Raw genomic sequence first — 15,290 nt, forward strand, 5'->3', positions numbered from 1 at the left:
CTGAGATCATGTCTACAAAGCAGCTGACACATTGTATGCGTGCAGTATTTGGTAGGTTTTAGTAACTTTCGTGTGTATTTTGTTCCAGAGTTTGAAACTCAAATCACATTTTCCCTAGGAAGCTGTATTTCAGACTGTGGCCAATATCTTGGGAAAGGTGACAGAAGAATATTTCACTCAAGAATTAACTAAAATAAAAGCAATATTACAGTGCAAATGTAACAATCTTAGAGTACCCACTTTAGAAATCTGGACTATGGCTACCTTCCAAGGAGGAAGCCCTTTTCTTGCCGTAACATCCATGGTGAGATGTTTGTCCATGAAGGTAAGATGTTCCCATGGACCAGAAGTTCAGTAGCAACTCTGTCCTACTGGTGTGTTCAAATGCAATGCTCTTTCTCTTTCCTCCTCATCTCAGCTACAGCTGATTCTCAGTTTCTCAGTTTCTCAGCTACAGAAACTTGAGCTGATTGTAGTTCACAGTTCAAAACACATTGTTCTCAGGGGCACCCGGGTGGCTCATCCAGTTGAGCATCTGACTTTGGCTCAGGTCATGATTTCACTCTCTATGAGTTTGACTCCCGCGTCGGGCTCTGTGCTGACAGCTCAGAGCCTGCGCCTGCTTCTGATTCTTTGTCTCCCTCTCTCTGTGCCCCTCCACCTCTCACACTCTATCCTTCTCTGTCTCTGTCTCTCTCTCAAAAAAATAAATTTAAAAATTAAAAAAAAAATAACACACACACATTGCTATCATTGCTTCACGCAAGTCCACTCTCTTTGTGTATATTTTCCCCAAATCTAGGGTAGTCCATTATATTTGCAGAGCTGGAACAAGAGTGTAAATGGATGCCTCAGGCATCAGGCCCATGACTCACTCTATTTGCTTCCTGAACTTCAAGGGGCCTCTAGCATAAGCATGTGAAAACCTGAGGCTGCACATCTGTATTCCATCCACCACCACTCCCCCCCCTTCTTGGGCCTTGGGATGTCAAACTGACAAAGAGTCTCTCCTTCACCCAACTTCAGTTAGGCCCCTCTAAACTCTCTTCTCAACTAGACTTTGATCTTGGGCTTCAGAGTCCATCCTGTAGGACCTTCATTGCCCAGTTTTATAAGAATCTTGTCAAGTCAGTTTATCCGGCACCCCCACACTCAATATCTGATTACCCTTGATATCTGATCATTTCCTCATCCTTCACCATCCCTAGATGTTATCTCATTACCCAGGCCTGACTTCCTCAAAAATCCCGTTAAGTTGGTTTAGCCAGAATCCCTTCTTACCCCTGATGTTTCCTCTTAGTAATTTTCTTTCCGCTGGCCCTCACTCTGTTTCTTAACTATAATCCCCTCTTGCCCATGTTAAGTTTGGAAGTGAGCCTAGTTTTTTTTTTTTTTTTAACTTCTATAGAGGTTTTCTTTAAGACATATAATCCTACTAATTCACTGTGACTGATTCCTTACACTTATCTATATCCCCCAACAGTAGAGAATAGAGCACACTTTTATTTCGCTTTGGTCCCCATCACACTTCACACCATTATATTGACGTGAAGAGGGATGAACTGGAACCTTATCCCATTTGCCATCTTGGCAAGAGGTACCACAAACCACTTACCCATGTTAGTAGCTCTCTTGGTAAGATAACATGGAAAACAATGGACAGTTATCTAAATGTATGCAGAGTAGAGTTCCTTTTTGGATTCCTCAGATGTACATCTGTATCATATACATCTCAGACAACAGAGTCTCTACATACTCAGAAATAATTACTTTTATATTTTTGTTATGTAGATGACTTGTACACTTGATATATAAAATACTGTTATATGAATATATTTACAAACAGCTTTATTTTGTATTTTGTCCGAAAGGGAGGACTGTAGTTTGTTGTTTTTGCTTTTATTTAATCACAAAGAAAGCAGATAGTTCTTGCTACAGCTAGGAATTATTTTTTTAGGCATGGGAACTCCAAGAGCTGTTTTGCAAATTACATACATCATCCTGGTTTCAAATTAAAATCAAAACTCTTAGGGGGGGGCATCTGGGTGGCTCAGTTGGTTAAGTGTCTGACTTCTGTTCCAGTCATGATCTCACAGTTTGTGAGTTCAAGCCCCGCGTTGGGCTCTACAATGACAGCTCAGAGCCTGGAGACTGCTTCAGACTCTGTGTCTTCCTCTCTCTCTGCCCCTCCCTCCTAGTTCTCTCTCTCTCTCTCTGTCTCTCTCTCTCTCTCTCGTTCTTTCTCAAAAATAAATAAAACATTAAAAAATAAAATCAAAACTCTCATATGTCAGTATTTCACTTTTAAAAATTCATAATGCATCTTAAGTAAAGCATCTTAATAGTTCTAAGTGACAGAAATTTACTTTGCTGCTGAGGAGATAAAGTGTAAATGGAACCAGTATACCTAGTTTAGTCACAATTTTAGACAACAGAAACAGGGTCCAAAATGGATAAAGAAACAATGTTAAACTTTGGTGTGCTTTCATTCAGCACTTGACATTAAAGGCCGAGGAGAATGTTTTTCCAAGAAGATTTCATTTAACACTTATGCGCTCTTTCATGCAAATCAAACAGGAAAATACTATGGCAAAAATACAATGTGATTTACCAAAGAATTTCTGTCAGAGAAATCTGTATTCTTGACTACACTATGAATTTAACTCTTTCAAGTTTTCTTTAAAGACCTCTTCAAAGTCCTTGTGCTTAAACAAACCATCCATCACAACTTATACGGACCTTCTTTGTATCAGTTTAAATCTTGTAGTTTGTAGCACTGAGTCCACCTGAATCAAAGAAAATAACCCAACACCAGTTTGTAATCCCTGTTTAAAACAGAAGAACATTCAAATTGAAAATGGGCCTTCATCAATTTACCAATTTGATTTAAAAAGAAGCACATGGGGTAGGAATTTTTAAAAATGCTTCCATTTGGTGGAATCTTTTTCTTACCAGTTCCTTAAATAAAGAATCATAATAATTTTGAGGAAAACTCTTTTGTTGTCTCACAACACTTAACTCTTTTTCAGTTGCTACAGACTGCTAGATATTAAGAACAGAGACTTCGTTCTCAAGCAGTTTAGTTTACACTGGGAGAAACAAGGAAAATTCCTAACTTCGTAAGCCTAAGAGATAGCTCATTAAGGTATAGAAATGTAAGGACACAAGTCTAAATGTCTAAACCAAACCGACTCCATGACAGTCTTTCAGTTTCCCCTCTAAACTAGAAGGCCTAAGTTTCAGCTTCCCCGAAACTATCAGGCAGTTACACATTACCCAAGGCAGGAAAAACCACCCTTGCAACACCCAATCAGGAAAGGCCAGCGACCACCCTCCACATTACTAAGGGAGAGGCCTGGAGATAGAAACTATAGATAGGACCCTGTTACCTAATGTTAAAGTTAACCCGTTAGTCGCCGAACAAGACCCTAGGCTCGCTCTGTGATTGGTTGACTTTAAAGGTACTCTAAATGTTGTAAGTGGATCCCGCCAAAAGTAATGAATACTCTAGACAATGTGTATGGTCAAACCCGCTGTCAATGATGTTGTATAATTATGATTGGATCACCGTTCCCATGTCACCACTTCTGTAACTCCCCCGTCACAAACCCCATAAAAACCCTACTCTGCCCTTGTTCGAGGCTCTCAGCACGGATCCATTGCACTGGTGAGATCTGGGAGCCCGAGCTTAAGCCCGTAATGAAGCCCTTTGCCTTTGCATACGTGACGCGGTCTCCCCGGTGGTCTCTGGTCGTTGAGGATACTGCGATCTGGGTATAACAGAAAAACTAACGGTCAGTTCACATCAGGATGCATACTAATTTAGGCTCCAAGTTGACTGCCCAGGTCTGCTTATGTTCACTGCATTCCCTGTTACCTTTCTTCCGTCCTCTATGCCCATGACCGCCAAATCATCCCAGCTTTCATTTCTCCTGAGCACCAGGCACATGTTTCAGACTGCCTACCAGACACTCCTTCAAATCGTCCCTAATTCAGTGTTTAATGCTGCAACTATACCTCCACCCTAACCTTTCCAATCACCACCCCCCATATCAGTGAGGGATATGTTCCAAGACCACCTGAGAACACAGATAGCACTGAACCCCATATATACAGGTTTTACTTTCTCTACATATGTACCTATGATAAAGTCTAGTTGATAAATTAGGCACAGTAAGAGATTAACAGCATGAATTAATAATAAAGTAGAGCAATTCCAACAGTCTCCTGCGATAGAAGTTCTGTGAATGTGGTCTCTCAAAATATCTCACTGGACTGTACTTCCCCTTCTGACGATGGGAGATGGCGACAGGCCTGCAGGGACAGGTGAAGGGAGGGGACAGAGGCAGCCGCTGTGACGTTATGACGCAGCATTTGGCTACAAGCCACCTGCCCGGTGGGTCAGAAGGAGAATCCTTTTTACTTCTGGAGAGCGGGTGGGCAGGGTTATTAAAACCAGGGAAAAGGAGGGGGCCGGATATTGTTTCTCTCTCTCTCTCTCTCTTTTTTGTGATCATCCACCCAGTTGCAACACCTGGAAATCCAGAGGTCGTTTTTCACTCTACGTTGATTTCTCATATGCACATTTAATGGAAATATCGTTCTGTCCTTTCTCTGCTTAAAAATACCAAAATGTCTCCCCCTGGATACAGGATTAATTCTCTATCTAGTGGGAATCATAAAATTCCTAATCATCAGGCCCTGGCCTTCTTCTCCAGCTTTCTATGATTTTCACACAGGAGTAAGGTTTGGTAATTCTCACTCTTAACTTTGCATGTGGCCCCTGAAACCTAAGACCCCTTCCAGATGTCAGTTAAGACTAACAACAGCAACAACACAAATTACAACAGGTGATCCTAAGTTTTTGTTGATTTGTTTTTCAGTAGTCCAAATGACCTGCAGGACAGGGCTACGTTTGTAACACAATCCCGTAATTGAAGATAATTACCCAATGGTACTTGTTTCAATATATTAAAAGCTTAGAGGGACGTGGCCCACGAAGCGGTCCTTTTCCTGATTCTAAATGAATTGGTTTCATTCTCTTCTTATCCAAGTTTACATACTTTAAATCAATACTCTCTGAATATGTCCCTCAATACGCCTGCAATACATATGCTTTATTATAGTTTATCGTCAAGTTGGTCTCCATATAACACCCAGTGCTCATCCCAACAAGTGCCCTCCTCCCTGCTCATCACCCATTTTCCCCTCTCCCCCACGCCCAATCCCTCACTATAGGACCCAATAAAATTGAGAATTTGTAAAGGGCGAAAATGTTGGGCTAAATTTGGCCTATCTCTACACATAGACAAAACATCCACAGTAAATTAAAAAGGCAAATTATATCGACATAAAAGCTTTCCTCCGGAAAATAATGATTTCTGGAACCATTTAAAGGCATTTTGCAAGATATAAATATTTCTCTTTCTTCTTGCAGTTACCTCAAGAGTGTAAGTTGGTTTATAATTTTGATATGTAAGCCAAAAAGAAGGAACTCTGTATTTTTAATATCAACCTTGAACAGTGTTCAATCCAAGAAAGGCCAACTCAGCTGTTTGGAGTCTTTTTGGCATATTAAGCACATAGTTCGATATCCTAGATGCCTTAGGCATTTCCATAACAATAAGGGGTTGCTTTGAGAAGTAGACATTATCCCAGGGTCCCTGAGGCCAACCAAGGTCCTAGCTGTCACGCTTTTTAAAAATAATTAGGGTGTCCAAGAAAGTCCGTAATGTAAGAGTAACTGGAACTGGAAAGCTTCATCTATTATGAAAGCTGAATATCTAGTATTTCTATATGTGATTCTTTTCTCTTTCTCCCTCTCTCTTTGGAATCTATTATTGAATAATTTGTTCTGTGAGATTTAGATCCTTAATTTACTTTTGATTGTGAAATATTTCAAGCACAGAGAATTGTATTGAGCGCAACACATTTAAATTGCAACCCAATGCCCAACTTCGTCACCTATAACATTGAAATACACTAGTTCCTACAAATATATGTAATATAAATATAACATTGGGCTTAGACGTGCTTTTTCAGAAAACAAAACGTTATTGGAACAGTTGTAGCTCCCTATAGCCTCTTTCTCTTGTTTCTTAGAGGAAAATCTATTTAAATTTGGTGCTTAACTTTTCCGCGAGTGTTTTTTATATGTTTACTACTTGCATATGAACGTATGTATCCATGAGCAGTATTGCTTACTTCTTTAAACTTGATATCCAATATAATTCTGTTTGTATCCCTACACTCCCTGACTTTGCTCATTTAACATTGCTTCTGAGACTTTTCTATGTTGATACACACAGATATTTTTTTCATTTAAACTTCTGTCTCCATTTAGTGACTGTACTTCAATTTATCCATTCTCCTTTTGTAGAAAATAGATTGTTCTCTTTTTTCTATTATAATTCTAGAATAACTATTTTTTAAAAAAATATCTATTATTGCACATGTGGAGAAGGTTCTCAAGGGTTAAGTATGTAATTGTGAAAAGCTGGTTCTTGGAATATCTGCATTTTAAACCTGATTGGGTATCCCAAATCACTCTCCAAGATATGTCTTTGTACCAATACATATACAAAAGAAAAGTATATCAACTTCTGAAAGAAACAATAAAGTTAAATGCAGCTTCATCTTCCTGGGCAAGACTTTTTCCTGGACTCCAAAAACTGTGAATGCAGGTAACAAGTTATGTAGTTTTACTCCTCAACTTAAATGTTCAACTCTTGGGTCTCTTGTCTTGAGAATTAATCAAGCATTTTTCTGTACAACTGAATTTGTCCCAGTGAAGGATTATGTATTATATTCTATTTATAGTAGCAACTTGGACATGATCCTACTAAGGTTCTACTAAGAATGGCTATATAAAATTACTCTTTTCTTTCAAGGGTTATACATTACTGTAAACTCACATGTTTGAAGATTGTCAGAGCACACAGAAAACCTGACATTTTTCTGTACAATAATATCTCTACAAGTTATTTCATAACTAGGTTGGGGGCATATTATATATTATCTATTTGCAAATATAAAATATCCTTCACAAATGTACCAGACTGGCAAAAATTAGAATATTCTCTAAAATAAATTCAAGATATTTCTTTATAAGGCAAAACCAAAACCCTCAGCTTACTCCTTTAATAAATTATACTCATAGAGCAAAACATATAGATGAGTGTTCTCAAATTTCACTTATAGAATGATCCCTAGAAGTCTTAGAAGTAGTTACTTCTGGTAGTAACGTTTATGTCAGTCTGCCAAGGTCTAAATTTAGATCACAGTAAGGCATAGCTATATGATATAAGGAGAGGTGCTTATTCTTTTCCTTCATAAGAGAAGTTACTGAATACTTAACAGTGCAAAATATAATTACTGAACACTTTCAGGAAATATTTTCTTTGGTATTTGATTTAATGAGATGCCCTGCATAAGATTCGGTTACCACGTTTAGGGTTGGAAAACAAAATCTGCACACAAACCAACATTCTGTTTATAACCATAGAACACTAATGTTTGTGTTTTATTATATAATACAACCAAAATATACATTTGACAATTTTCAATTATTTTAGATTACAAGACTACAGTTCTTTTAAAATAGCAAAACTGTAATTGAAAATTGATTGGCAAGCACTTACAATACCAGAATTAAATTACATGAGTAACTGATAGAATTTTGCCCTTTCCCCAAAAATCCTCTGTCTCAAACTTACCATAAATACTCTATACTACAAAATATTTAAATGAGAGGTATAATTCGTGTGCATGTTCCTGTCTTTGCCCCGTCAATATTGGAATTTTAAATCTTATTTTTTAACCTCGCATGTAAGCTGAATTATTTAAATGTGGTGGTCATTTACTGAGAAAAATACATTTTTCTATTAAAAACATTCATATATCCCTTTTTTCTAAACTATCCATTCCAAATAAGGTTAATCGATTTTCCAACCCGTTGTCTAAGACACATGTAACATTCCAAAGAGAAGCCATTTCAGTTTTTATTTTCATTTGTATTTATGATACATTATGAAGTATAGCTTATTTTTAAGTTTAAAATACCAGTGTCTAATTAATGTTCTTATTCAACTTAATATTCTGTGGACATGTGGTTATTATAAAGCTTTGAAAATTTAATTTTGATAGTGTTGAAAAACAGTCACTGGCCACTGTAAACCCATTTTTTAATTGAGTCTATACAATTCAGCAGGAACAACACTTAATAGCGTAAAAGAACTGAAATATAGACCAAAGGCAGAGTTCAAGAGTAAGACAGTCTTGCAGGTAGCATATTGAAAATGAGCATCAGTTTGCCAACAGATTGGTGAGATTTGGTATAGATTACAATTCTTCTACTATTGTAGATTTTGCAAATTTATGAATTTCTCCATGACTATTTTTCCATCTCTTCAGTAATTTGGTTGGTTTTCCAAAATGTTTATTTGGTAATATGAATGCAGTGCTTTGAGCTCTTTGGAGGAAAAAAAAGTTTCAACATAAATTAATTACTATTCCTTTCTAAGCAAACTCTCAAAATTCCCAATAAATTGAATGTAAATGTATGCAGAAAGGCAGGATTCCATTTAGCAGCATAATTAGATGGAATGAAATGCAGGCGAGAATATGCCAGTTAAAGACATATGTATTCAAAACAGGGGAGAAAAATGAGAAACCAAGAATAAGCAGACATTTTAAGACCTCTCCATAGACAGCTAATTTCTTAGCAAGCAGTTTTGAAACTATGACTATAATTTTACTTGTCGTTATTTCAAGGAAAATTTGGTAAAACCTTCAGTGGTGAGGAAGTATATATTGTATCTCAACCCTAGACTTTACATATTTGCACTCTCTTAAGTGTCCCAGGCAATTAAAAGGTTCAAAGTTCAATCTAGCTTAGAGGTCCTCTATCTTTACAAATACACATAAATCTTTGTCCGTGTTTTTTATTATATGACTTTTTGTTTCACTCAATATTTACTCAATATTTCAAATATATTTTAAGCAATTACCATAAATTAACATTTTAGATCCAAAGCAGCCAAAATATCAGCTGTAAGGTAAAAGAAGTTGTCTAAACTTTATCTAAATAATTAAGATTAAAAAGGAGCAGTTAAAAAATGGCTCGAACATTCATATTTTGATGAAAACCATATTTATTACAGAAGTCAATCCTAATGTTTGAGCTTCATGTCATTTTCCTGAAGCCATCTATACTTTGATCACGACTGTCTGATACACAGGAAATCTTAAAAGTAAAACAGGCTCCCATTTATTTGCTTTGAGCTTGCTATGAATTCTGGAACATTTGGACCCAGTGAATCAATATTTACAAACACTCTCATTACGATGTTCAATTAGCCTGATCCCCCTACAGCTTTCTTACGCATTACTTTTAAAGAGTGTTTGTTTCTGGTTCACCTTAAAAAAAAAAAAAAAACAAAAAAAAAACTTATTTAAGTTTCTCGTATGTGAAACACCTACAAATATATATGGCATCATTTCAAAAGAGGTACTTAACCTCAAATAGCAGTGTGACTACTTTCAGATAGGTAAGCAAGGCAAATAAAATGAATCGAAGATTGAATGTTCTGCACATCGAGGCAGTCACAGACATGACACTGAACTCTAATAAGGTGCCCTTTAACCACACGGGTTCTCAGAGGCTCTTCTTTCAAGATATGCAGCATGCATGATAAACGAGCAATGTCTGCTATTCAGTTTTCTGAAAGGCTGCCTTCCATGTGAGGAAGTGACTAATTTTTCATTTCACACTTAAAAAGGGCGTGAAGAGGCAAAACAGAAGAAGGCTAAGGGTTTTGTGTTCCAAGAAGGAAAGGTGAGTTTTGCTTCCACAGGCAGGAAACAGGCCGTATGTATGCAGAGAAGGAAAGTCAAATTGGAAACATTCGAAAGTGCTAACAAAAAATGAAGAACGTTTACGTTAATGCTGAGAGTTCGGTTTCCTTACATGCATTAGGCTTATTTATTATTAAATTACAAAGACAATGCTACTTGAATTACAGCATATAATCTCAGAAATGCAAAAAGATTGTGTCAAGAAACGATGTCAAAGAGTTAATTTAACCCTTTCCGTTGTCAAAATGTTTTCATTTGTTCTGTTATTCAACAAATAGATATCCCCACTCCCCACCACTCTAGTCTACCTAATTCTATCTCTCTCTCTATGCATATATTGTTATTTTCCTAGTCACTCAAATAAATTCCAATAATCCAATATTCAGGAGAGAATAAAGGCAGTATATGGACATAATTTACAGAGTATAATGAAATTTTAGAGAAAAAGAGAGGAAGTACTACTGAAATCCCATTGGTTGTAAATAAATCTGTGTTCATTCTTCCCACGATCTTCTAGAGAATTTACTTTTCCTCAGACTTTCGCTAGCAGTTTGCTCTAATGTGGACTTTTCTTAACAGATGGATTACAAATTGGCAGCCACTTATACTCTAGTGACCAAAGCTACATGACATTTCGCCCACGTTATTTGTGATTGTTCTTCCTTTTTATGGGGATATGACTTTTCCCCAAAGCCAGAATTTATGGCTATCTTTCTTTCTGTCTCTTAACAAATCCCATCTGCGTGCCTTTCCATTAGGATGCAGTATACATCATGGTGTTTCCCTTATTAAAATGTTTTCCCATGTCTTATTAAAATATTTATGAAGCATTCCATCCCTGTAAAGCCCAGCATAGATTCTAAAAACACATAACCGTGCACCCACTTCTCTCTGTGAGCCTGGTACCCCTGACAAGTCACAGGAATGCTGGGAGTAGCATTTATACCCTTCAGTAAATCACGCTGCAGTACAACGAACGTAGCCTCTGTGGTCCGAAGTAATGCACCTCTCCGAATTCCTAAACCATGCACCGAGAGTGAACGGCTTACTGGCAAAGACCCTGCTGACAGTGTGAGCGGTGTGAATGTGGGTCTTCCAAGTCCTACCATGTTGTAGCCAGTTCTAGAGCAGAATTGATATATCTATTCCTAGGAGCACATATACAGCACAACTGCATGGTCGACTCCAGCCTTAACGGCCACGCAAGGGAAATAAAGCACCTTATGATGATATCAAATGTGATGCTTGCTTAGCTCAGTTATTCACATGACACAATAAATCCAAAAACTCAGAACATAAAACATTTACGAACGGAAAGCCCCTATTTTGAGGGTAGAGCTGAGACTCGGCAGTACATGTTTAGGTCTTGGGATGGGAAACCGGTTCAGATGAATTATTTGCCCTCGCTATGCCATATTCACCATAGACAGTCTTATACAGATTATTGTTCTTGTGTCCTTTGCCTTAGCAAAACTTAGTGGAAAGCTCTTAGGAGTTCATACATGGGGTGTATAAAACAGAAGATGCTAGTTTTGCAGGTGAAGAACTCTTTTCTTTAAAGTCAAGAAGAAACTACGTGTCCATAGCTCTAGGAAAGTCATCCAGGTCTCTGTGATGCCTTCGATTCCGTTTCTTCTTCATCTCCTGCATGTGCTTCCACTTGGGGCTGCCCTTGGTTCGCTGTCGCCGCTTCTCCCTGTGCCACATCTGTTCGCAGTACTGGTCGAGGCTGAAGTTTGGGCTGCTAAGGATTTGGATGTAGTCTTTGTATCTCAACCGTGACTCAGCCAACAGATCCTTGACCTGCCCCTCCTCGTGCTCTGCCCTCTGGGTATTTTCCATCTGTTCATTCTCAATGACATTCAAAGTCAGCTTCACTATGGTGTGGATAAAAGTGTGCTCCTGGGCTTTGCAGTAATACATCCCAGAGTCCTTCTTCTGCAAACTGCGAATCAGTAGCCCGTATTCTGTTTTGATGATCCTTTCATCAGGTTTCAACTGCAGAATTGGAAAAATGGAGGTAATAAATGAAAAGCAGAGGGGGCCAGGAGCAAATGAACAGAGGCTCCCTAGCTTTACTTAGATGAACCTAAGAGATCGCTTCCCATCTCTCTGCCATCAAGCCAACAACATTACCAGCCACAGTTGAAGAGAGTAAAAAATTCCACAAAAGTAACAGCTCCCAAAGATGCAGATTTGCATCCCATGATTATCTAAGTTTTTCTCCCTATCTACAGATAGGAATGAAAAGCTATAAGAAAACAATGAAGTAAAGCTGGAAACTGTCAGCCAACCATCTTTACAGAGATTTCAGATACCAAGTGGAATATTAAGAACACCAATTGGTATCTGAATTTCTGAGCCAGAACAGGACATTGACAGCCATTGTATAGAAAAGGAGATTTTAGCACATGCTACTACCTGTGAAGGAGAAATAGAGCAATGGTTCCAAGAGGAATTTACTCTGTCTTCTGGATATCACCCAGTAAGTGAGCTGAACAGCAGATGGAGACTGTACGTGGTGACTTGTTAAAAGTCTAGTGGAAAAGCATGGATACAGCTTTTTGGATTTTGGAACCGTAACTGAGCAGGCCCATAGTCAGAAGGTTAGCAACATTGAAAGATGAATTTCCTTTTTTTTTTTCTTTTACTGTGGATTGAACTTTGAAACTGTGTGTATATGTGATACTTCAGATTATGTCATTTGTGGAAATATTTGCCATACCTCAGGATACTATGACAGAGTAATGTGATTTCAAGTGTGAGAAAACTCAATGAACAAAAAAGAACCCCTTCCGAAACATGATGCTCTTTACCCTTTGAAGCAATAGCCCTGAAAGACAATTCAAACATTTAGGCCTGCCTGGCTCACAATCTGGTGTGAATAGCAAATCTATCTTCAATAAAACTGGAGGCATGTTTACTGACACAAGAGCCCTGTTTAATGTGGAATATTGTTGAGTGTCCCGGCATTAAGCAGAATAACAACGACAACAGAGAAGTCTGGAAGATTTCCCAGTTTACACATCTGCCCCTGAATTGTAGACTTTTAGTGGATGGAAGTCAAGGAGGCATAAAGACAGCTAAATTAAATTTATTCACAGTGGGTAGATTGTACACTGTATCTTTATATGAAAAGTATGTAGGAAAAAGTCCCTCCAATTGTGGAAATATGAGCAAAGGAAAAGAAACATCTCTGGCTACCAGCCCAGTTAACGAACAAGTACATCGCCAACCACCCTCTGTGCCAGAGAAGTGCAGCTGGCGGGGTACCACGCGAGGCCAAAGGCAGGTCACAGCCCACATCCCTGGTTAATGAGACTGAATGGTCTCCAGGCTGCCTTCGTTCTACGCTGAATCCACACCATCAGGGTTTTGTTTGTTTGTTTCCCTTAACTCTCCCCATTTGGTGATTCTTGTGTGTACTTTTTTTTTTTTTTTTTAATGGACTTATTCTAGAGGCCCAGGCATTTAAGAATGCTGTTGTCATTCACTTATGTTCTCAGAAACCGGGGGAGTCTCATGAATAAAATAATGAATGTGAACTTGAATCAGTAGGATTCAAAAGGGTCCATCTTAAACAGGAATATTAATCTCAAGTTTTGCACACTACTTTTGCCTTTTCCTTTAAGTAATTTTACTGTAGGGATTATTCTTTAAATTTTAAATACATCTTAGATCCCAAAATTCTGACTCCAAAGTCTAGGATCTGGGGCTTATCTGCAGACTCTGCTTCCTATGATTACTCATTTATCTTCTCCGATGGGTCTTCCATTTATCAAGCTGGTGACAGAGCATATGGTGTATTTGGGGGGTTAAGAGTAAAGCTCTTTGAAGGTTAAAGTGTGAGGTATTATTAGCAACATTATAGACCACTGCAGTGTCACTGGAGAGCGGGAGAGGTGATGTTCTGAAGCTTTTATTTTTTGTAATTTACTCTTAATAGAAAATGGCCTCTGGTTATTAGCATGACAGTCAAGGTGGGTGACTTCAGTTTCAGTTCATCTCTAGATTTCACAACTGGAACTCTTGTTAATGTTTAAGCTGCACTTAATGTGGCTTTTAGAGAGCTGTCAGAGCTCTGACTCACTACTTTTTATTGTTCTCTTTAATCTCCTGACAGGAAGAAATTATGACTTTGATTTCGCACATATGATGTAACACTTCATTATCTCTGCTATTCTCTTCTTGTATCCTGTTTATTTGTTTAACTCTGAAGCCCGGCTCCCCTACCCTCCTTCTGAGTCTATGTCTGTCCCTACTGGACTCAGAATTTCATAAACACCTGGCATTTCCTTAGTACAATGTGATCCTTCCCTTTTCTTTCTTTCATGGAATGCTTCATTTTTCTTTCTTTCTTTCTTTGACCTATAGATATAAAATGTGCTCTAAGACATTTCTTTCTGGATTTATCGAATGTTTATTAGATCATTGAAGTGTTTTTTCTTTGTCAATTTTCAAAAATATGCTGATGGAAATAGCATTTCTAATAAAATACAGTTGGAACTGATGTATTTTCATAGGAGTTTTTTGCTACCTAGAGACAGGAAGCTGCGACCAGAAATTAAACGGCTGATTCACATCTGCCTACTTTCCATTCTCCTCCTCTGTACTGCCTGTGGGCCATGCTGGCATAGGAGGCATTACGCAGACTGTATCTCGACAGTGAGATGTCAGCACAGTCCATTTAGAAAATTCAGCTCCTTTACAAAGAGATAATGTAATCTCTGGCCACTGATTTAAACTCCTGGAATTTTCTCCACTCTAAGAGTGGTAAGTAAAAACCGGCTCTGCTAAATCAAAACCACACTTGAACTGGGGTCGACTATCCATTTGCCTAATGGGAACAAGGATAATATATTTGGCATTATTAAATGTAGATCTTCAGTGGAGGGCAATTCATTTAAAATGAGAAGAGTAACGTGGAGAGGGACAAAGGACATTTAGGTACGAAGCAGCAGGTAAAGGTCAGACACTCTGCTCTCCAATAATAGCGGCCTAATGGTAATTCCCTTACAGATAATGCACCTGTCAGATCTCTCATAGCTGAAGTGTGGCGTGTGTCTTGGAAGTGACTAGGCCTTCAAGAATATCTCTTTTCTGCAACAAACACAGGAGGAAGACTTATTTAAAAATATTCTGAGGCAACTGACTCGCTATTTAAAAGATTTATACATAACTAACCCCTAGATTAATTTGGTATCTTAGAGGAAATGTAAATATAAAATACAGACTGCAATGGTAATAATAAAATCACAAAATAACCAGAAAAAATATATTTGATGTTTCATAAAAGAAGGAGTTTCTAAGCATAAAAAGGGAGACATCATAGAGATACAAATCTATAGATTTGTCTATGTAAAATATTAAACTCTTTTATGGGAGAAACAAAAAATTTAGAGACGTAAAACATAATAAGTGACTTGTAATAAGTA

At 37.9% G+C, this 15,290-nt stretch overlaps 1 protein-coding gene across 1 annotated transcript in view; it reads right to left on the reverse strand.

The window, feature by feature from the left end:
• Window positions 1–7,486: 7,486 nt before the first annotated feature.
• SEMA3D (semaphorin 3D) overlaps window positions 7,487–15,290 on the reverse strand; it is a 197,373-nt gene continuing 189,569 nt past the window's right edge. Inside the window, 1 exon segment of the mRNA XM_039223233.1 lies at window positions 7,487–11,853. Within this exon segment, the coding sequence (XP_039079164.1) occupies window positions 11,428–11,853 (426 nt within the window). The 3' untranslated portion in view covers window positions 7,487–11,427.

Source organism: Hyaena hyaena, unplaced genomic scaffold, assembly GCF_003009895.1.
Source record: "Hyaena hyaena isolate Hyena2069 unplaced genomic scaffold, ASM300989v1 scaffold_1303, whole genome shotgun sequence".
NCBI lineage: Eukaryota > Metazoa > Chordata > Mammalia > Carnivora > Hyaenidae > Hyaena > Hyaena hyaena.